Below are 22,475 nucleotides of genomic sequence, written 5' to 3'. Positions count from 1 at the left end.
GTCCACTGCCATTACCCTTAATCATGTCTTCCTCACTGCAGATAGGTCATATCACAGTGTGACCTAGAAGAGCTGAGTACTGGGATATGTCTGTATAATGGAATATATGGCTCATGGCTGGCTAATGTCTGTGCACATCAGCAGGAGGGAGACAAGAGAAAAGACAGCCTGCTCAGGGATGACCAGTCTTCCTTACTCTGTAACTCTGAGGGAGGACCTGGGACCATCTTTGTCAATGCTGTGTCCCCAGCATCCTGCATGTGATATTTTAAATATACTTTTATTAGTGTATTGAAACCATAATCATATTGATGTTCAGTGTGATCATTACTGCTCAAAGGTGTAGTGAGCCCATACTACATATTAATGTAGCCATGGGGACAAGAGCAAAAAATAAGAAAATCAAAGTCCCTCCACTTGTGGAGTTTGTAAATCTAGCAGGTGAGACAGACTAAAAGCAGGTAGCATACTGAGCAAATAAGATGTTCTAAGATAGTTATAAATACTGTGAAGAAAACTGAGCAAAGAAATATGAAAGATACTGTACTGTCTGCTGGTGAGAATTTTAGATTAGTTAGGCAAGGAAGGATTATTTAAGGAGATGATTTCCAAAAGTCAATCATTGAAAGGTAAAGAGAGAAGCATTCACTGGAAAAGGGAACAACAACAACACAGCAACAAAAAATGATAAAAGAAAGCGTGGCACCCTCTAGGAACAATTATTGTCTTTAGAATCTCTGACAGTGTCTCTTTCTGCTGAAATGACAGTTCCGTGATGGCAGGGTTCTTATTTTTTTTTATTGTTGTTATGATTATTTTCTTTGTAGACTCCTCACTCTCTAGAACAATGTCTGGCACATAATGTGGTTTACAATAAATATTTGTGGAATAAATAACAGGTGTCCCTTCATCAGAGCCAAAAATACTTCATATTTTTCAGGTAGGCCCAGCAGGGCCCCATGTTGTGTGACCATCTCCAGGGGTTCAGACATCCCTTTACAGAATCTCTGTAGTTATTTGACTCACCTCCTTGAATCTCATTTCTTGCTTGTCTAGACCTTTTAATGGCTCCAGATCTCTCTGTCTTTATGTCTTTACATCCCTGTGCCTTGTGTCTTTCTCAAATTGCTTCTCCCTGTTTCTTTGGTTCCCAGTTATTCATTCATATCCATATTTATATTCATTCTCTTTTTCTCTCCCCCATCAGGTTGAAAATTGAACCCAGAAGCGTCCAGCCTTTGAGCTACACCTCCAGCCCTATTTTATTTTATTTTATTTTATTTTATTTTATTTTATTTTATTTTATGGTACTGAGGATATTTATTTATTTATTTATTTATTTATTTATTTATTTTATTTTATTTTTTGGTGGTACTGGGGTTCCTGGAAGCCCTTCTACCTCCGGGCTACACTCCCAGACCTATTTTTTAATATTATTTTTATTTGGAAACAGGGTCTCCTTAGCCAGCGCAGCTGGCTTTCAACCAGCACGATCCTCCTGTCTCTGCTTTCCAAGCTCAGGGATTACAAGCGTGCGCCTCCATGCCCTGCGGTATCAGGGTTTAAATATGGGGCATTCCGCCTCTGAGATATTTCCCCATCCTTTTTGATTTTGGAAACAGGGCCTCACTAAGTTGCTGAAGGCCTCAAGGTCTCACTTACACTCTTTTTCACCCTTTTCTTCCTTACTTCCTCTCTTGTCTTTTAGCTCAGACACTTTTTCTTTCTATGTGTCTTTCTAGTTCTTTTACATCCCACACACCTACATACAAATTCTTTTTCTCTCTGCCTTTTCCCTTTTTGTTACTTTCTGTACCCTTGAAAGCTCTTTCTCTTATTCTCATCTTACTTTACTCAGATACACCCATTTCTGGCTCCCTGCCTTTGGGAAGAAATATAATGGGGGTGATTATGTAACTGTTATGAACCTGGGTTGGGGGTGGGAAAACTGAGTGTCTTCCTTCCTTCCTTCCTTCCTTCCTTCCTTCCTTCCTTCCTTCCTTCCTTCCTTCCTTCCTTCCTTCTTCTTCCTTCCTTCCTTCTTTCTTCTTTCTTCTTCCTTCTTTCTTCTTTCTTTCTTCTTTCTTCTTTCTTTTTTTTTGGTGGTACTAGGGTTCCTGGAAACCCTTCTACCCCCGGGCTGCACTCCCAAACCTATTTTATACTTTTCTTAAATTTGGAAACAGGTCTCTTAAGCCAGCGCGGCTGGCTTCAAACCTGCGCGATCCTCCTGTCTCCACCTCCCAAGCGCGGGGATTATAAGCGTGCCCCACCACGACCAGCGCAAGTGTTATATTTAGATGTAAAATATCCCCTAAAGAGCCTACTTATTAATATTCAGGACTGATAAAATTGAGTTTAAGTATTTTAATCCCAGAAATAGGTAAATCCAGTGTAATGGATTTGCCAGGGTGGTACCTGGTAGGCTGGTAGGGTGTGGCTGGAGGAGGTTGTCCCCAGGGGTGTAGCCTTGGAAATTATATATACGGTTCTTCCTCCTTACTCTCTTGTTCCCAGTTTCGATAATGTGAGCATAGTCCATGTGCTTTCCCTTTCTTCAGTGCCTGAGATCTGTAGCCCCTAACCTCACATGGACTGATCCCTAAACCATTAGAAAATAAATCTTTCCTAAGTTACACGGACAATCTTTAGATTATAGCTGCAAGAATGCTGATGGACACATTAAGGGATGATGAGATCATTAATGAATTTTTTTTTCTTACTCTTCTTAGCCCTCTCTCTTCCTCAGTCTATTAACTTGGCCTCATGTAATCTTCTCCAGTTCATTTCTTCCTAGATTTGTTGGCGAGATCACATATCTGCTTCTATCACCTAGGATGGTCTAAAAATTAATAACACAGAAACAGAGGGAATGTGGAAGGCCCCAGACTTAGAGACAAAAAACACAGTCTGGTAGGGTTCCCCAGACAAGAAGGATAGATACCAGGCTCTCCTCCAACATCCAGAAAAGTCACAAAACAACAGAATCAATGTGCCAGTGGAAATTTGGGGGATTATTCAGCTGGATGAGGCCTGTAGAAGCAAGTTTCTAAGTACTGAGACTTCTGAGCACTGGCCTCCTTCCCAGTCTTCTGGTTCTGAATTTCAGCCAGAAAGGAAGTTTTTGCTGTTTAGCAGGAGGAAGTTTCTGGAGGCATAAATTGTGTTAATCCCAGCTCTTACCTGTACGGTCTGTACGCTTCCCTGTACAATTGTGAACCACCACGCCCGGCATGAGTGTTATATGTAGATATAAAATATCCCCTAAGGAGCCTACTTATTAATACTCAGGACTGATATAATTGAGTTATAAGTATTTTAATCCCAGAAATAGGTAAATCCATTGTAATGGATTTGCCTGGGTGGCCCTGGGTAAGTTTCTGTGTTTATAAGTAAATGAGAATGACACACAAAAACATATCTGCTGAGTTTAAAAGTGAAAAACCTAGCAGAGTGCTGGGACAAAATGGATGCTCAGAAACATCCCTGCCTCCCCTGTCCACCAATCACCTGCTAAACAATCCATGCTAAAGTCTGTCCCATACCCACCATCACCCTCACACAAACATTTTATTCCTTACCAAACACAGGGAGCTAGACGGGGGCATATTTGGGTAAAGAGTTAGTAGAAGTAAAAAGAGAACAAGATAAAGAGCTTTCAAGAGTACAGAAAGCTACCAAAAACGGCAGAGAAAGAGAGAGAGACAGATAGACAGACTCTGATTGTGTTTGGGTGTCCCCTCAGCCTACCACTTGGCCTCATTTCTCTCACCACCACCCCCCACTTACCATAATTCCTCCCTGAAGTTAAAATTCAAACGGCTAAGAAGCCTGAGTGAATAATAGATTGTTGAATCAGGGTAGTGGCACTGCACTAATGGCTTTAAACACATTAACTCCATGTAACAATCTCAACAGGAAGTTACTCTCATTTTACAAAAATGGAAACCAAGGCTCAAAGAAATGAGGACTTTCATTCAAGATCATACACACCAAGACTGTAGCAGAGACAGGACTTGAACCTAGGTCCTCCTCACCTCAGAGCTTTCCATAACTATGGACACACTATCAAAGGACCAAACTAGAGGGTGTGAACATGTGTGGAAAGGGGGCGATGGGGATAACAAGAGAATGGCCCTAAGAGCTTGGTTTTAATGTAAACTCAGAGGGGAGGATAAAAATTATATAACTGAGTGGTCATGGCAAGTTCCCTTGTGATATATGATTCCCAGGACATTTAATCCAAAGGTGTTTATACTCCTGAAGAAACTGGAACCCAAGTAAGCATGCCTCCTGACCAAGGATAATTCCTTCTTCCTGATGCCATGGAGATCTGAGAGGTTTAAATTCTTCCTGTTTGCTGCATGTCTGTTCTGGTGATCCTTACCATCTGGAACTCTGTGAACACAAACAGAAATGTCCAAAAGCATTCATCTCTGTCCTGTCTGAGAGTCATCTGGGACTCCAGTTCCCCCTCCCAAATTTTCTTTCTTTATTTAAAAATGTTTTTGTTGGTGTATTGTAATACATCATAGTAGGATTCAAAGTGACATATGTCACTTGCTGTATTTTCCTCTGCAACCCTCCTCCCAACCCCATGGATTCCCCCATCTTGCCTGTACATCTTAGTGAGATTGGTAGTGGTGCATTCATATATAGACTTAATATTATTTGAATTGTTACTTTCCTCAATGTTTTTGCCCCACCCCACCTTCTAGCCCCCAACCCCTTCCACTATCCTACTGGTCTCTCTCTTCATTTAACCAAAGTCTCTTTTTTCCCTACTCTTCTCTAGTTTCCACATGTGAGATAAAACTTATCTCATAACACTTATCTCACACTCTTAACTTTCTGAGATTGGCTGATCTCATTTAGCATAAAATTCTCCAGCTCCATCATTTTCATTCAAAAGATATAATATGTTCTTCTTTATGGCTGATTATAAAGCCATTGTGTATAAATACCATATTTTCCTTATCTATTAATTTGTCGATGGACAACTAGGAAGTGTCATAATTTGGTTATTGTAAATTGTGTTGCAATGAATATGAATATGCATGTATCACTATAATATTCTGACTTTAATTTCTTGTGAAAGATACTGAAAAGTGGTATATCTGGGTCGCCTGGTGATTCAATTTCCAGTCTTTTGAGGAAACTTCATACTGATTCCTCCAAGGCATATACTAATTTATAATACCACAAACAGTGTATAAGAATTCCTATTTTACCATATCTTCGCCAATATTTATCATTGGTTTTATGCTTCATGAATAGCATTCTAGCTGGGGTAACCTGGAATCTTAGTGTTGTTTTGATCTGAATTTCTCTGACTGCCAGTGATGTTGAAATTTTTTCATATATTTATTGGCCATTTGTATATTTTTTTAATATCGCCTCTATATTTTTCTTTTTTAAAATTTATTTTTATTGGTACATTGTAATCATATATCACATTGGAATACAAGACTTGAGAGGATATACAAGCACACATCATCCAATTAGCCCTCATCCAGTCCCCATCCATTCCCTCCCCCTCCCTCGATCCCATGCTTGTTTAGTGATTAACTTTGATACATTTGTTTATGTACCTCCTGTGTTTTAAAAAGGCTCCATCCTCCCCTATTCCATACCCTCTGATTGGTCACCTTAGTTGCTTCACTATAGGGCCCTTTCTATAGCTCGACATCTTCCTGTTGCCCCTTTCCTCCTAGTTATTGCTGATTAGGGGAAGCATCTGGTTTTTATTTTCTGCGATATTTCTCTGTGCATGCCACATTGCAAGTACCGATCCCACTCTTGACGGCCCCAGTTGTGGCCTGGCTACCCGGTGGACTGATCCAGACCTCGCTGGCTCAAGCAGCGGCCTTGCCTTATAGGAGGCCCCGATACTGGCCTCGCTGGCCCCTGCACCGGCCTAACACCTCGGCTGGCTCCGATTCAGGCCTCAGTGGCCCCAGCACTGGCCTAGCCTCAAGGCAGCCTCCATCCCAGCTTCACTGACCCTGGCACCGGCCTAATCCCTCGACAGACTCCTCTCCTGGCCTCGGAGGCCCCAGCACCGGCCTTGCCTCACAGCAGGCTCCGACGCGGCCTCGCTGGCCCTGGCACTGGCCTAACCCCTCGGCAGGCTCCGATCCTGGCCTCAAAGGCCCCAGCTCCGGCCTTGCCTCACAGCAGGCTCCGATGCTGGCCGCTGGCCCTGGCATTGGCCTAACCCCTCGGCAGGCTCCGATCCCGGCCTCGGAGGCCCCAGTAGCAGCCTTGCCTCACAGCTGGCTCCGATGCCGGCCGTGGGCCCCAGCACTGGCCTAACCCCTTGGCAGGCTCCAATCCTGGCCTCGGAGGCCCCAGCACCAACTTTGCCTCATGCAGGCTCCGATCCCGGCCTCGCTGGCCCCGGCACCAGCCTTGCCTCATGGCAGGCTCTGATCCCAGCCTCATGGCCCCAGCACTGGCCTAACCCCTCGGCAGGCTCCAAACCCGGCCTCGGAGGCCTCAGTAGTGGCCTTGCCTCACAGAAGGCTCCAATGACAGCTGCTGGCCCCGGCACCAGCCTAACCCCTTGGCAGGCTCCCATCACGGCCTTGGAGGCCCCAGCACCGGCCTTGCCTCAGAGGCTCCGATCCCGGCCTCACTGGCCCCGGCACCGGCCTAACCCCTTGGCAGGCTCCCATCCCGGCCTCGGAGGCCTCAGTAGCGGCCTTGCCTCATGGAAGGCTCTGATGCCAGCCACAGGCCCCGGCACCGGCCTAACCCCTTGGCAGGTCCGATCCCAGACTAGGAGGCCTCAGCACTGGCCTTGCCTCACAGCAGGCTCCGATGCTGGCTGCTGGCCCCGGCATTGGCCTAACCCCTCAGCAGGCTCTGATCCCGGCCTCGGAGGCCCCAGCACCAGCCTTGCCTCAGAGCAGGCTCCGATCCCGGCCTCACTGGCCCCGGCACCAGCCTAACCCCTCGGCAGGCTTTGATCCTGGCCTTGGAGGCCTCGGTAGTGGCCTTGCCTCACGGAAGGCTCCGATGCTGGCCACTGACCCCGGCACCGGCCTAACCCCTTGGCAGGCTCCGATTCCAGCCTCAAAGGCCTCAGTAGCAGCCTTGCCTCACGGAAGGCTCCGATGCTGGCCACTGACCCCGGCACCAGCCTAACCCCTTGGCAGGCTCCGATTCCAGCCTCAGAGGCCCCAGCACCGGCCTTGCCTCATGGCAGGCTCCGATCCCAGCCTCGCTGGCCCTGGCACTGGCCTAACCCCTTGGCAGGCTCCAATCCCTGCCTCAAAGGCCCCAGCACTGGCCTTGCCCCACAGCAGGCTTCATTCCCGGCCTCACTGGCCCCAGCACCGGCCTAATCCCTCAGCAGACTCTGATCCTGGCCTCATAGGCTCCAGCGCCGGCCTTGCCTCACGACAGGCTCCAATCCCAGCTTTGCTGTGTCCATCGCTGGCCTTACCCCTCGGCAGGGTCCAATCCGAGCACCCTCTTCGCCCAGCCATTTGTCCCACGTTCTTGAGGGTGCGTGGTGGTAGCATTCTGCCTCTGGGGTTATTACTTCAAAGGTTCTAGATGTAATGCATCAGATCTCTGCCTCCCCTGAGTACTGGCCACTGCCATTGCCACTGCCTCCACTATTTCAAATCTTTCCCAAGCTCTTTTTCCACTCTGAATGTTGTCCAGTGTTCCTAAGCATGCGCGATGGTAGCATTTGATGTTTGGTGTAATTTCTCCAAAAAATAAGGTTGGTAGGATCCGATTTCTGCTTCTCCTGAATACAAGTCTCCACCGCCATCGCGGAGACTGCTTCCAACACCACCTTTCTCCTAGGTCTCCGCTAAACTCTCTCCTTACAGGTGATATCCATTTGTACATTTTGAGAAGTGTCTAATTACTTCAGTTGTTCATTTTTATTTGCTTGTTTAGTTTTTTTTTGCTGTTTTTTGAATTCTTTATATAGTTTAGATATTAGTCCTCTATCAGAGGACTAGCTGGCAGAGATGTTCTGTCATTCTGTAGGCTCTCTCTTCAGAGTCTTGATTGTTTCCTTGGTTGTTCAAAAGCTATTTAATTTGATGTCATCCCACTTGTTGGTTCTCAGTCTTATTTCTTGAGCTTTGAGAGTCTTATCAAGAATCACTACCAGTGCCTATATGTTAAAAAGTTGATCCTATGTTTTCTTCTAGTAATTGCAAAGTTTCTGATCTAATTTTTAGGTCTTTAATCCATCTCAAGTTGATTTTTGTGAAGGTAAAAGTTAAGGATTTAATTTCATTTTATATATGGATATGGATATCCAATTTTCCCAGGAGCATCTGTTGAAAAAGCTGTTTTTCCTTCAGTGAACAGTTTTTGTTTCTTTTTAAAAAATCAACTGGCTATAAATATGATGTTTTCCTCTGCACCTTTTATTCCTTTGGTCTATGTGTTTGTTTTTGTGCCTATACCATTCTGTTTTTGTTACTAAAGGTCTCTAGTATAATTGGAGATCGGGAATTGTGATGCCTCCTTCCTGGTTCTTATTGCTCAAAATTGTATTGGCTGTACTAGGCCTTTTGCTCTTCCATATACATTTTAGTGCTTTTTTTCTAACTCTGTAAGAATGACATTATTATTTAACAAAAGTATGTGATATACACACAATGGAATTCTACTCAGTAATAAAGAAGAACAAAATTATATTATTTGCAGGAACACGGATGGACCTGGAGAACATTATTTTAAGTGAAATTAGCCAGTCACAGAAAGTGAAAGTTCACATGTCTTATCTCATGTGTGGAAGCTAGGGAGGAATCAGGATACAAGAGAGGCTTTAAATAATGGAGGGGACACCCCAGTTGAGCAATGGAGGGGTCTAAGGGAGGGTGGGGGAATTAATAAGAAAACACTTCCATTGATTTATGTACCTATATACAATTACCAATGCCAATCTCAAATCATATACAGGGAAGGGGAGGGAGTGAAAAAAGGGAGGGAGTAGAGAGGGAGCTGAGGGTCAGTTCTCCAAGTGCTATGTACATGTATGTCTCTATCCCTCTGAACTTCATTATGATGTGAGACTACAATACACCAATAAAAGCATATTTAAAAAAGACATAGCAAGAAAACAATGACATTATCAGTTGAAGTTTGTCTCAGTCTACTCTTCACAATCTAATAAAACACACTCGAATTTATTCTAGTAGAAAGCCTAAGAAATGTATGGACTAACTTCCAAAGCACATCAGGGGAAATATGCTAATACATGGGACAATTATAACAATGGCAGGAGATCTCTGAGATGATAAAACACTATAGAAGTGGTATGCTTCATGAAATTATATTTTATTTTTAAAATATAATTATTAGAAGCCGGGCGTGGTGGCGCACACTTGTAATCCCTGCACTTGGGAGGCAGAGACAGGAGGATCGCGCAGGTTGGAAGCCAGCCACGCGCGCTGGCTTAGGAGACCCTGTTTCCAAATAAAAATGTAAAAATAGGTCTGGGAGTGTAGCCCGGAGGTAGAAGGGCTTCCAGGAACCCCAGTACCACAAATATATACATATATACATATATAGATACACACACACACATATATATATACACATACACATACACACACACACACACACACACACACACACACACACACACACATATATAATATATATAATTTTAGAAGCCGGGTGTGGTTGTGCACATTTGTAATCCCTGTGCTTGGGAGGAGACATATATATATATATATATATATATACATATATATATATATATATGTATGTATAATTTATTAGAAGCCGGGCGTGGTGGCGCACATTTGTAATTCCCACGCTTGGGAGGCAGAGACAGGAGGATCGCGCAGGTTGAGAGCCTGCCTTGCTGGCTTAAGAGACCCTGTTTCCAAATGAAAATATAAAAAATAGGTGTCTGGGAGTGTAGCCCAGAGGTAGAAGGGTTTCCAGGAACCCCAGTACCACCAAAAAAATTATATATATGTATATATAGTAGTAGTAGTAAGTTGGGTGTGGTGGTGCACGCTTGTAATCCAAGCATTTGGGAAACTTGAGACAGGAGGACTGTGGTTCAGGGACAGCTTCAGCTACTTAGGCCCTTTGCAACTCATTGAGACCCTGTTTCAAAATAAAGAATGAAAAATAGGACTAGGGGTGTAGCTCGGAAGTAGAAAGCCCCTGAGTTCCATCTCCAGTACCACAGAAAAAACTATTATTATTAGTGAATTGTCTTTATACATGGTAGTGGGATTTTGGTAACAAGGTCATTAATATCTTTTAGTGTATGCTTGTGGCATATGGATCACGGTTCACAGACAGCCTCAGCTACTTAGTAAGGCTCTTTGCAACTCAGTGAGACCCTGTTTCAAAATAAATAATAAAAAATAGGGCTGGGAGTGTAACTCAAAGGTAGAATGCTCCTAGGTTCCCTCCCCAGTAAGGAAAAAAAAAAAGCAAGCAAGCTCCAGAACACATTTAAATTAAGAAACACTGCATTGTTGTTTCCATGGGCTCAAAGTTATATAAGTTTCGAGCAACTTTAGTCCACTCTTATTACTTACTACCACTGATGCAAGCAGGTAAGCTTTCACATAAGCAACAAATGGCTCCTATTATTACATGGTTCTTTGTATAAAGATATTTACACTTTGAATAGTCTCATAAACACTAAAGATGAGGATCATATACTACTATTCAATAAAGTTTCTTGCATTCCTTCATGATTTCTGTAGTTTACTTTCAGTTGAACAAAGCTTTTTTAAAAAGTCCAAATATAAGTACAGCTCATCTCCTGCTAAAGGCTAGAGCATCCCATTACAATTAAAAATGCAACCAAGCCGGGCGTGGTGGCGCACGCTTGTAATCCCCGCGCTTGGGAGGCAGAGACAGGAGGATCGCACAGGTTCGAAGCCAGTTGTGCTGGCCTAAGAGACCCTGTTTCCAAATTTAATAAAATAGGTCTGGGAGAGTAGCCCGGAGGTAGAAGGGCTTCCAGGAACCCCAGTACCACCAAAAAAAAAAAAAAAAAATGCAACCAACATTTTCATGAGGTGCCTTTGGGTTTTTTTTTTTATTTTATCTTCAGTTAAAATAAGAGAGAGACTGATCTGGATATGGAGGCTCATGCCTCTAATCCCAATACTTGGGAGGCTGAGACATGAGGATCACAGGTTTGAAGTCAGCCTTTACAACTTAGTGAGACCCTGAGCAACTTAGTGAAACCCTGTTTCAAAATAAAAAAATAAAATAGGGCTGGGGGTCTAGCACAGAGGTAGCATGTCCCTAGATTTAATCCCTAGTACCAAAAAATAAAACAAAAATAAGAGAGACCAGGAAAATAGTGAAAGAGACTATTTGGGAAAGGAAAGAGAACAAATAATGTTATATGCATATATGAGTGTATCGCTATGAATCCCACCAATAAGATGTACCATTATAATCCACTAATAAAAATTAATACAAAAATTTACGTAAGTGATCAACAACCATCTTTAAATTCCTTCTAATGAGCATACCAAAAAAAAAAATGTGTGCAAGTCAGAGGCAAAGTTCTCCAGTGTTTTTGCTTGGTAGAACTGTGGGGCCAATGAAATTGCTTTTGCTATGAAACTTTTAGTTGTCATTGATGAAGATGGCCACTGATAGTATCCCTTCCTGGCCAAGGCAGGGTAGAAAGGAAGGAAGCTCACTCATGCAGCACAGGAAGAAGGTCATGTGGAAGCAGTGACCGCTACCTTGCAAGAATGAACTGAGCCAGCCACACCAGTTGTCCAGGTGCACACACGGGCCCAGAAAGTGCTGTGGATATCGACAGGTGTGGGCATGCTGTGTGGTCCTGCTACGTGGTGACAATAAGACTTGGCAAGGCTCTTGATCAAGTCTCTTGTTCTTGGGGCCAGCAGGGAGCCCATGGGTCACAGGAGCACAACACCAGGTCCTGGAAAGCCAATTGCCTTGGCCTTAATTACTGTGGCATGTAGATGCTTGGCACAGGACTCAGAACATAGGGTCTGTGCGCAGCATTCTTATTTTCACTTGACCAATCTGGAAAGGCAGTGGATGAAACACAGGAAACAAGACTCTCATGCATGGGGCTGACCCTGGGCACAGAGAGACTCCCGGGCCACACATTTAGGAGATGGCTATACTAAAATATGAAGTTAAAATTTCAAAGTCTTCACACACACACACACACACACACACACACACACACACACACACACAGAGTTCTGGTAAACCAACAAATCATCATTGATAATTATTATTCTATATTATCTTGAGTAGAAAACAAATTCTCAGAAAAGCATTGATTTACTTCTCATATAACTCTAAATTTTCATCTTTTTAAATTAAAAAAAAAATTAGGTTCACTCTTTACTAAAAGATGAACAAAAAAGTTATCCGCATTTTTGATCAAGATTTTCTAAAGCAGAATGGTGACCCAGCTAGACAGATGGGGAAACCGAGGCCAAGAAGATTGATGATTTGCCCAATAAAGAAAAGATGAAGCTGAAGAGTGAATCTTAAATTCTCTGAATTCTACAAAACCAGACGTTCGACTGCTGCAGGGAATGTTGAACTAGGGGTTGATCTGAGGGAGAACTGAGAAGCTAGAGCTATGAAGAAAGGGAAATGGCATCTGTAGCTTCTCTTGCGTGAATTCAATTCACCTTTATTCAGATAAGAGAGTACAAGTTATATAACCCTCACTCCCATAAAGCAGATTGTTTCCTCCTGTCACCAATACCCGGAAAATCTGAATCTCAGGGTGTTCAGATTTCAGTATAAGCGGATCTCCCAGAACATATTTAGGTAGCATACAGTGCCAGGACACAGTCCTTCAATGAGGTGCCATGGCGCTGGGAGGGGCCTTCACCATCTTTCTGGCACTCTGCTTGACTTGTTTGTTCATCCTCATTGCCTGGAAGCAAATCAACAAGCGCGGGAAGCTCCCCCCAGGACCCACACCAATACCTTTCCTGGGGAATGTGCTCCAGGTTCGCACTGATGCCACTTTCCAGTCTTTCATGAAGGTGAGTTTATCTGTCTCCTCTCATAGGGCTAAGAGCAACAATCCTACAGCTGAACACACAGAGAATCTAATGACTTCTCAAATGCAGACTTCTAGAAACATACTTCCCAAACTAGAATTCTGAAATTTTCAGAACCTTAAAACCTTGGAAACACAAATTCCTAGTGCATTGGAGAAAACTTGTCATCTCAGGACTTAGGAATCATAATCTCAGGACTTTGGGACCTTATATTCTTAAACAAGGACCACTGTACTCATATTGTCTTATACCTCTGAGATTCAGTATCATAAAATCCTCAGCTTTTAGCAATTTAGCTTTTTGGAGAGAAAGGCATGGATCTTGGAGTTCAGATGGCCCAGGTCCATCATTTTCCAGATAAAGAAATGGATGTTTATGCATGTTTCTTGCCCACAATGAAAGGATTGAAGATCTCTATGCCTTTCCTCCCATAGTCCTTCCAAGCCCAGGATTAACCTTTGTTATTCTCACATTTATATACTCCTGAACTCTCTATCCCCTAAAATCCCTGTATGATCTATACATTATGCTCTAAGCTATGCCCTTTTCTGAGGTTTTCATTGACTTCCAGCTCCGGGAGAAATATGGCCCCATATTCACAGTGTACTTGGGTCCCCGGCCAGTAGTTGTTTTATGTGGACATGAACTGGTAAAGGAGGCTCTGGTAGATCAAGCAGATGACTTCAGTGGCCGTGGAGAGATGGCTTCAATAGAACGAAACTTCCAAGGGCATGGTAGGTAACATATCAAAGTCAATCACTAAACCAAACATGAAAAGGAGGGAGGGGTAAGGGAATGGAGTAGAACTGGGGAAGAGCTAAATGAGTGATGTGTGCATGTATACCTCTACCATCTTGTACCTGATTAAGATGTAGGGCAATAATGCACCAATTAAAAAAAAACAAGAACAAAACCAGAAGCCATTGTAATATATTCAGTAATATGTTAAAAGTTCTTTAATAAGTACTCTGCAGAAATTACTGCATAGACTCCTTTGAGAAAACTGTTAATATTCTACGAATGTTTGTTGCAAAATGGAAAAATGGTGGTAAGGAAGGTACTGTCAATAAGTGGCAGAAACACTTTGCTGACTCTCAAAGTGCTTGCTATGTTATTTCTATTCTTATTTTTCACAAATTGGTATATAAGACTCTTTGTATATCCACTGAAGTCTTCATTGCCAACCTTATTTTTCATCTTCCTTACATACCTCAACACATAGGTCTTGGCCTCCTCATTTAGAAAGACTCTTCTAATGTCACCTACACATCCCCCACTGAGTACACACAACTTTCAGTCCCAAGAAGGCTCCCTTAATTATTTTCATTGTTCTATTTATCATTGATCTATGTAAGCTTTTCTTCCTTCTGTCCATTGCTCCATAAAATCCAGCAACAAAGTCAGCAATTGTGTTTGTGTACAAACATCTTTCCATCCTATTATGTCTACATCTATAAATTAATTTTCTCTCCACCCGTGCATCCATGATTTCATCCATCCATTTAATACCTCTATCAGTTGTACACCTATTCATCTTTTCATCTACCCATCCATTCTTCCAAGCATTATCTGTTCATCTCAAAACACACATATATTTACTTCTCATCATCCATTAATTCTTTCATCTATCAATTCATCATTTATTTTAGTCATAAACTCTTTCTCCCATTCATTACTCTACCAAAATAATTCCACTAAATTTTCAAACAATTTGCCAATCCATATATCTGGAAAATTCCAAATGAGTCTTAGAACTTAAGAATGCCTTTTGTGTACAAATGTGAGCCACATCTCTCTCTCTCTCTCTCTCTCTCTCTCTCTCTCTCTCTCTCTCTCTCTCTCTCTCTCTCTCTCACACACACACACACACACACACACACTCTCTCTCTCTCTCTCCTCTCTCTCTCTCCTCTCTCTCCTCTCTCTCCTCTCTCTCCTCTCTCTTCTCTCTCTCTCCTCTCTCTCTCTCTCTCTCTCTCTCTCTCTCTCTCTCTGTATGCAGATTTAGAGAATTCAAGTGGCATATAGAAAATAGAATTCAATTTTTCTTCTATTTAGCTTTCTATCCATACCTCCTCCTCCCTAGGCATTCATTGAGTTATTTATCCAGTTTCATATATCTATCCTATAATAAATTTTACTTGATCCTCCCTGTTTATTCCCATCTGATTGCCTTTTCTTCCACCTTAAGTCTGGACTGCTTTTGAGGGTTGTGCAAGAAGGGAATCTTAGTGTTCCTATGGATCCTGGAAGGATGGAAAGGGCTTCTTCAAGAGCAGGGCCAAAAGCTTTTATAATCTGACCCTACCCTTGTGGGGAGGGGAGGCAGGAGCCTGAAACTGAGATCCTGGCAGGTTTAGCTCTGGCCAATGGAGAACGATGGAAGATTCTCCGACGTTTCTCCCTGAACATCCTTCGGGACTTTGGGATGGGCAAGCGGAGCATTGAGGAGCGAATCCAGGAGGAGGCTGGTTACCTGCTGGAGGAATTCCGGAAGACAAAGGGTATGGGTGCCACACACATATTGTTGGGAAAAAAATATTTAGAACTTTTTTGTCTTGCAGAGCTGTAAGTCTTTACCCATTTTTGGTATACTTTAAATTAGTCCAGTTTCCACTAAAACATGAGGTGTAGAACTGATAGAGTCTAGAAAGAAAAGACACAGGGTCCAGGAAATAAAAAGATAAATAGATAAGAGGTAAAATAGAGATACTTCTAGCTTAAGCAGAATTTCCTCATCTGGATTCCATGGATGAGTTATAAAGTCTACATAAATGGGCATATACCCTCCAGAAGCTATTTATAAAAGTGTATACTTGTGAATATACATATTGCTCTGAAAAAGTTATTCTCAAATCTGCTTACCAAACCACCATCCCATTTTGCAGATTCTACAGCTGAGACCTAGGGAAGGATTTTTTTAAATAGCCAAAATGGAATCATTGTTAGAGCTAGATAGAATCCTGGCATTCTGCTGGGTGGGTGTGGTGGTGCACGCTTGTAATCCCAGCATTTGGGAGGCTGGGACCAGAGGATCACAGTTCGTAGACAGCCTCAGCTACTTAGTGAGGCCCTTTGCAACTTAGTGAGACCCTGTTTCAAAATAAAGTATAAAAAATAGGGCAGGGGATGTAGCTTGGAGGTTGAATGCCCCTGGGTTCTATCCCCAGACCTGCAAAAAAAAAAAAAAAAAAAAAAAAATCCAGGCATTCTACTTATTTTTCTTCTTCTTTTTTGTTTTTGTTTTGTCTTGTTTTGAAATGCTGAGGATTGAACCCAGAGCCTCAACATATGCTAGGCAAGGACTCTACCAATGAGCTACAACAGTATCCCCTTCTCCTTTTATAAATGTGTCTTTTACCATCACTATTGCTCCATATCTGGGACTCTCCACCACAATCACATTTGAGTAATAATAACAACAAAAACAAAAACAGCAGTGAATTACAACAGCATTTCTTGAGTGCTTAGTACATGTCAGACACTGTTCTAAGAATGGATAAGTCTAGTGAATCTTCATAAATCTAATGAGGTGGTTTTTCAATCAGTTCACAGATTGAGAAAACTAGATTCAAACACAAGTAATTCACACCTGTTTTTAAGCAGTAGATCCAGGACTCAAATCCAATCCACTATTTAATGAGTTCACACCCCAAATCATTAATTACTATCTCCAACATGGGCAATTTCTATCACCCAGGTGCCCCCATCGATCCTACTTTCTTCCTGAGCCGCACTGTCTCCAACGTCATCAGCTCAGTTGTCTTTGGAAGCCGTTTCGACTACGAGGACAAGCAGTTCCTGAACCTGCTGCGTATGATCAACGAGAGTTTCATTGAGATGAGCACCCCCTGGGCACAGGTACCCATTCACTCCTTCCCTTCCCATAAGCCAACCTCAGTTAACCAAGTACTTGCCTATAACTCAATCTTTCCCACAACCCTGGGAGGCAACCGTCAATATGCCTGAGTCTCCAAAAGGCAAAGGGCCATGCCAACTTCTCTGACCCAGATCTGGATTTTTAGCCCAGCCCTGACTCCAGACTCAACCCACCTGGTCCCCAGTGCCCATCACTAGTGAATCTCTTTTTTCTATTTTCCATAGCTATATGACATGTATTCCGGAATCATGCAATATCTGCCAGGAAGACATAACTGCATCTACTACTTGATAGAGGAGCTTAAAGACTTCGTTGCTTCCAGAGTCAAGATCAATGAAGCATCTCTCGACCCCCAAAACCCTCGGGATTTCATTGACTGCTTCCTCATCAGGATGCACCAGGTACTTGTTCCTCTTCTCCCAGTCCTATCTCTTTTTCTCAGTCCCTAGAAACTTGCAGCCTTAAACCCATCTACAAATGTTGGGGGAAAAGCAACTACTGCCTCTTGCAGTTTATTTTTATCTGTATAGGATATTTAGAAACTGCAAAGTATCAACCCTTACATGTTTAAAATAAACTTTTCGGGTGGGTTCTAGAAAACGAACTCAGAGGTGTTCTACCACTGAGCTACACATCAGCCCTTAGTTTGTCTGTAATTTTCTTTCATTTGAAGTATATTTATTTGGTTTTAGTATCAAGGTAATATTTGTTTCACAGAATTAGTTTGGAGGGTATTCCCTAATTCCTCTTTCTTTCTTTCTTTCTTTCTTTCTTTCTTTCTTTCTTTCTTTCTTTCTTTCTTTCTTTCCTTTCTTTCTTTCTTCCTTCCTTCCTTTCTTTCCTTTCTTTCTTTCCTTCTTTTTTTCTTTCTTTCTCTCTTCTTTCTTTTCTTCTGTGGTTCTGAGTATTAAGCTCAGGAGTACTCAACTTCTGAGCTATACCCACAGCCTATTTTATTTTATTATTTTTTATTTTGAAACAGGATATCACTAAGTTGTAGAGGCCCTATGTTGCTGAAGCTGGCTATGAACCTGTGATCATCCTGTCTCAGCCTTTCAGAATTGAAATTAAAGACATATACCACCATACCTCACTATCCCTTTCTATTTTATGGAATAATTTAAGGAACAGTAAAATCCATGTAGAAATCTGTCTTGTCCTGAATTTTGCTTTGTCATAAGGCTTTTTATTACTGTTTCAGCATTGTATTGCTCTGTTTAGGTTTCTGCTTTTTTATTTCTGCTTTTTATTGATCTGTTTAGATTTTCTATATCCTCTTAGTTAAATTTAGGCAGGTATATGTGTCTAGAAATTTGTCGATTTCTTCTAGGTTTTCCAATTTATTGTTATATAAGTTTTCAAAATAATTCCTAATGATCCTCTGTATGTCTGTGCTGTCTGTGATGATATCTCTTTCATCTCTAATTTTATCAATTTGGATATTTTCTCCTTTTTTTGGTTAGGTTGGCTTCTTGTTTTATTGATTCTTTGTATTATTCTTTTATTCTCTACTTCATTAATTTCAGTTCTGGTTTCAAATTTTTCCTCTTTCCACTGGCTTTGGTGTTAGTTTCTTGTTTTTCTAGGTCCATGAGATGTATCAATAGGTTATTTATTTGGGGTCTTTCTGGTTTTTTATGAGGATGCTCAATGCTATGGTTTTCTCTTAAAACTGACTTCATAGTTTCTCAGAGATTTTGGTAAGTTATATTATGGTTTTCATTTGATTTTAGAAAATTTTTAATTTCTCCCCGTATTTCTTCTATTATCAAGTCTTCATTCAACAATGTGTTATCAAAGCCGGGCGTGGTGGCGCATGCTTGTAATCTCTCTGTATTTGGGAGGCTGAGACAGGAGGATCGCGGTTTGTGATCAGCCTCAGTTACTTAGTGAGGCCCTTTGCAACTCACTGAGATCCTGTTTCAAAATAAAAAGAATAAAAAAATAAGGCTAGGTGTGTCATTTGGAGGTAGAATGGCCTTGGGTTCCATCCCTACTACTGAAAAAAAAAAAAAACTTGTGTTATCTCCATGTGTTTATGTAATTCTTTTTAATTTCAGTCCATTATAATTAGAAAAGCTGAAAGAAGTTACGTTTTTGAATTAGCTAATACTTGATTTATAGGCTAAATTTGATAAATTTTTTTAGAAAGTTCCATGAGCAGCTGAGAAGAATGTGAATTTGGCTTCTGTTGGATGATCTATTCTGTAGCTGCATATTTGACTTATGGTTCTTTGCCAAATATGTAGAGTTGTAGGAAAGTAAAATGAGTGTCTAGAGTCTTAGAATTTAAAACACCTAGAAGTGTCTTTAAACTTAAATTTAAACTTTAACATGAAAAGTTTAAAGTCTTACAGATGTAGAAATTTAGAAAATTAAGACTTCTGTATCATTTCTTATAGTGTGTGTGTGTGTGTGTGTGTGTGTGTGTGTGTGTGTGTGTATGTTACTCGGGATGAAACCATGGAACCTAGGGGCATTCTACTTCTGAGCTACCCCCCCACTCAGTTATATTTTATTCTTTTAGTTGAAAACAGGGTCTCATCAAGTTGCAGAGTGCCTCACTAAATTGAGCAGGTTGACTGCAGACCTGTGATCCTCCTGTCTCAGCCTTCCAAGTACTGGGATTACAAGTGTGTGCCACCATGCCCAGCTCATTTCACAGAATTTTAGAAATTTATATTTTTGTATTGCAGAACATTAGTACTCAGTGGCTTAAATTTATATACTTTAGTGTCCCAAACATTCAAACCTTATATAAGACTTTTTATTTCTTTGTCTTCCATTCTGTTTGCTCATTCCACTCCAACCATATGGGTCTGTCTTGCTCCTCTAACACACCAGGCACTTTCCAGCTCCAGAACCTTTGCTCTGGTTTTATTTTTTCTTCCAGAGTTTGTTTACCCATCTCTTTTATTTTCACAAGTATCTCCCCTATGCATAAGGGGAAAATAATAAAATAAAGACATAAGGGGGTGATTCTTCCTGTCCCGCTTACTTTCAGGATAAAAATAATCCTCACACAGAATTCAACCTCAAGAACTTGGTCCTCACCACTCTGAACCTCTTCTTTGCGGGTACAGAAACAGTGAGTTCTACACTACGCTATGGCTTATTGCTGTTAATGAAGCATCCTGAGGTGGAAGGTAAGCACCCAACCTGATCTGCCTATTTAGTATCTCATGGACAGGGAGAGAACAATCTGGAATCCCACAGCCTTAGGTTCCTCGCCCTTCAGGACCTCAGGATCAGGACACTTAACATTTATGGCTTGGAAGTCCACTAATTTAATCTTCAAACCAGATGCCTGTATTTGCTTTCTATGACTGCTAAAACTTAGGAGTTTAAAGCTATGAATATTTCTTATTTTCTGTCCTTTTCTGCTTTTCTGACCTCTTTTTCTCCTTTTCTGTTTTCTGATCTCTTATAGCCAAGATCCATGAAGAGATTAACCAGGTGATTGGAACACACCGGATCCCATGTGTGGATGACCGGGTTAAGATGCCCTACACAGATGCAGTCATCCATGAGATCCAGCGACTGACAGACATTGTGCCCATGGGCGTTCCCCACAATGTTATCCGGGACACTCATTTCCGAGGATACTTTTTGCCCAAGGTGTGGTTGCACCCTCATTGTTGCCTGTTCACCCTCCACTGAATCCTTCTCTCTTGCTCATCCCATCCAAGAACCAACTAAATTGACTCTGCTTAGCTTCCAAAAGTAGATGAGACCTTATGGGTCCAGGGTTGTCTGGCTTCAGGCTATCCTCCTGATTCTCTTCCCCCATGGTCCAACACTAATTTGTCCTAATTGTCCCCTTCTTCACACCAGGGCACAGAGGTATTTCCTCTGCTTGGCTCAGCTCTCAAAGACCCCAAATACTTCCGCTATCCAGATGCCTTCTATCCCCAACACTTCCTGGATGAACATGGACGCTTCAAAAAGAATGAAGCTTTTGTGCCCTTTTCTTCTGGTAGGTTTCTATACTCAAGGTTCCCCACAGGTAAGTGCTAGGACCATCTCTTGAAGTTTATATCAGAATGGTAAGTTCAGGGCTCTGTTATACAATCACCAAATCCTAGAATCCCAGAACCAGGGAATATTAGGCACTGACTCTACGCATCAGACAAGTTTGTTCAGAATAGAATAGCACTAATTAAAGAATTTTTAACTTTTTTCTATTAAGAACTAAATAAAACATATTTTAGGCTTTTCTAATCATACGATCCTTGTCTGAACAACTCACTCTCAGCATTGTATTATGGAAAGGACCATTAATGGTACTTAAATGAATATGTGTGAGCCCAGAACACTCTATGGACACTGAAATTTGAATTTCATTTATTTTTCACATAATATTCTTTTTGATTTTTGAACTTTTGTTTTTTGCGGGTCTGGGGATGGAACCCAGGGGCATTCGACCTCCAAGCTACACCCCCTGCCCTATTTTTTATTCTTTATTTTGAAACCAGGTCTCACTGAGTTGCAGAGGGCCTCACTAAATAGCTGAGGCTGTCCGCGAACTGCGATCCTCTGGTCTCAGCCTCCCAGATGTTGGGATTACAAGCGTGCGCCACCACGCCCGGCTTTGAACATTTTTAAACATTCAAAGGATTCATAGTTTGTTGGCATACAAACAGAAACATCACAGCAGATTTGCCCCATGGAAAGTTCTTTGGTGATTCATATTCTTAGTATAATGGGATTTTAAATGGGAACCATGGTGTAAACATTCATTTTATTATTTTGCTAATATCTGCCAGCCACTGGGCTTTTGTAAAACCTTCAAACAATTAAAAATCGAAGTTTCAAATTTATGAATCCTTTAGAACCATTCCATCTTAGAATCGTAGAATCTGAGCCAGCATGAAGTTGCTGCCAGCCATGAGCTCCTCTAAGCAGCAGCTCCTAGCTGAGCGCTAACAGAAGTCCACTGTGCCTGGACAATGACCCTGTGCAGTGGATATAGTTATGACTCTTGAGAGGCTGATAAGGGTACTGAGGCTCAGCGAGGTGGTCGCGCCCACAGCCCTCATGACCTGGCAGGTGTGATACACCCTTCCACCTTCTTCTGTGCTCACAGGAAAGCGCATCTGCGTGGGGGAGTCCCTGGCCCGCATGGAACTCTTCCTCTACTTCACCTCCATCCTTCAGAACTTCTCCTTATATTCACTGGTGCCGCCTGCTGACATTGATATCACTCCTAAGATTTCAGGCTTTGGCAACATCCCCCCAAGTTATAAGCTCTGCCTCAAGGCCCTCTGAGCACACCCTACTTGACAAGACAAGAATCATCGGAGAAATATCCAGGAATATCCCCCTTCACTTCTTCCCAAATTCTCACAAACTTCGAAAGTTTACTATGATGAGATCAGAGGTCAGTCAACCTCTTCTGGAAATATGCATCTGTATGTCTTCTACAGCCACTGGAAATGTAATATCTTGTCCAAGATTTCGGCATAAACCTGTAGATTTAAGTTCACTCAACTACCTTTGCCTTAGTTTCTGTCTGAGGCAAACCCTTATTGTAAGTTCTATGTCTTTATGCTGTACTTTGCCCC

The 22,475-nt window shown here is 42.0% G+C and overlaps 1 protein-coding gene across 1 annotated transcript; it reads left to right on the top strand.

Annotated features, from left to right (window-relative positions):
• Positions 1–12,833: 12,833 nt before the first annotated feature.
• Positions 12,834–22,179, top strand: LOC308268472 (cytochrome P450 2G1; the record flags this gene model as incomplete). The annotated part of the gene is made up of 9 exons (XM_080703596.1): positions 12,834–13,013; positions 13,603–13,765; positions 15,386–15,535; positions 16,732–16,892; positions 17,136–17,312; positions 19,916–20,057; positions 20,342–20,529; positions 20,746–20,887; positions 21,998–22,179. The coding sequence occupies 9 exons, from the start codon at positions 12,834–12,836 to the stop codon at positions 22,177–22,179; spliced, it is 1,485 nt and encodes a 494-aa protein (XP_080559722.1).
• Between the last annotated feature and the right edge of the window lie 296 nt (positions 22,180–22,475).

Source organism: Muscardinus avellanarius, assembly GCF_963383645.1.
Source record: "Muscardinus avellanarius genome assembly, chromosome: 10".
Taxonomy (NCBI): Eukaryota; Metazoa; Chordata; class Mammalia; order Rodentia; family Gliridae; genus Muscardinus; species Muscardinus avellanarius.
This window is presented reverse-complemented; position numbering and strand designations above follow the sequence as displayed.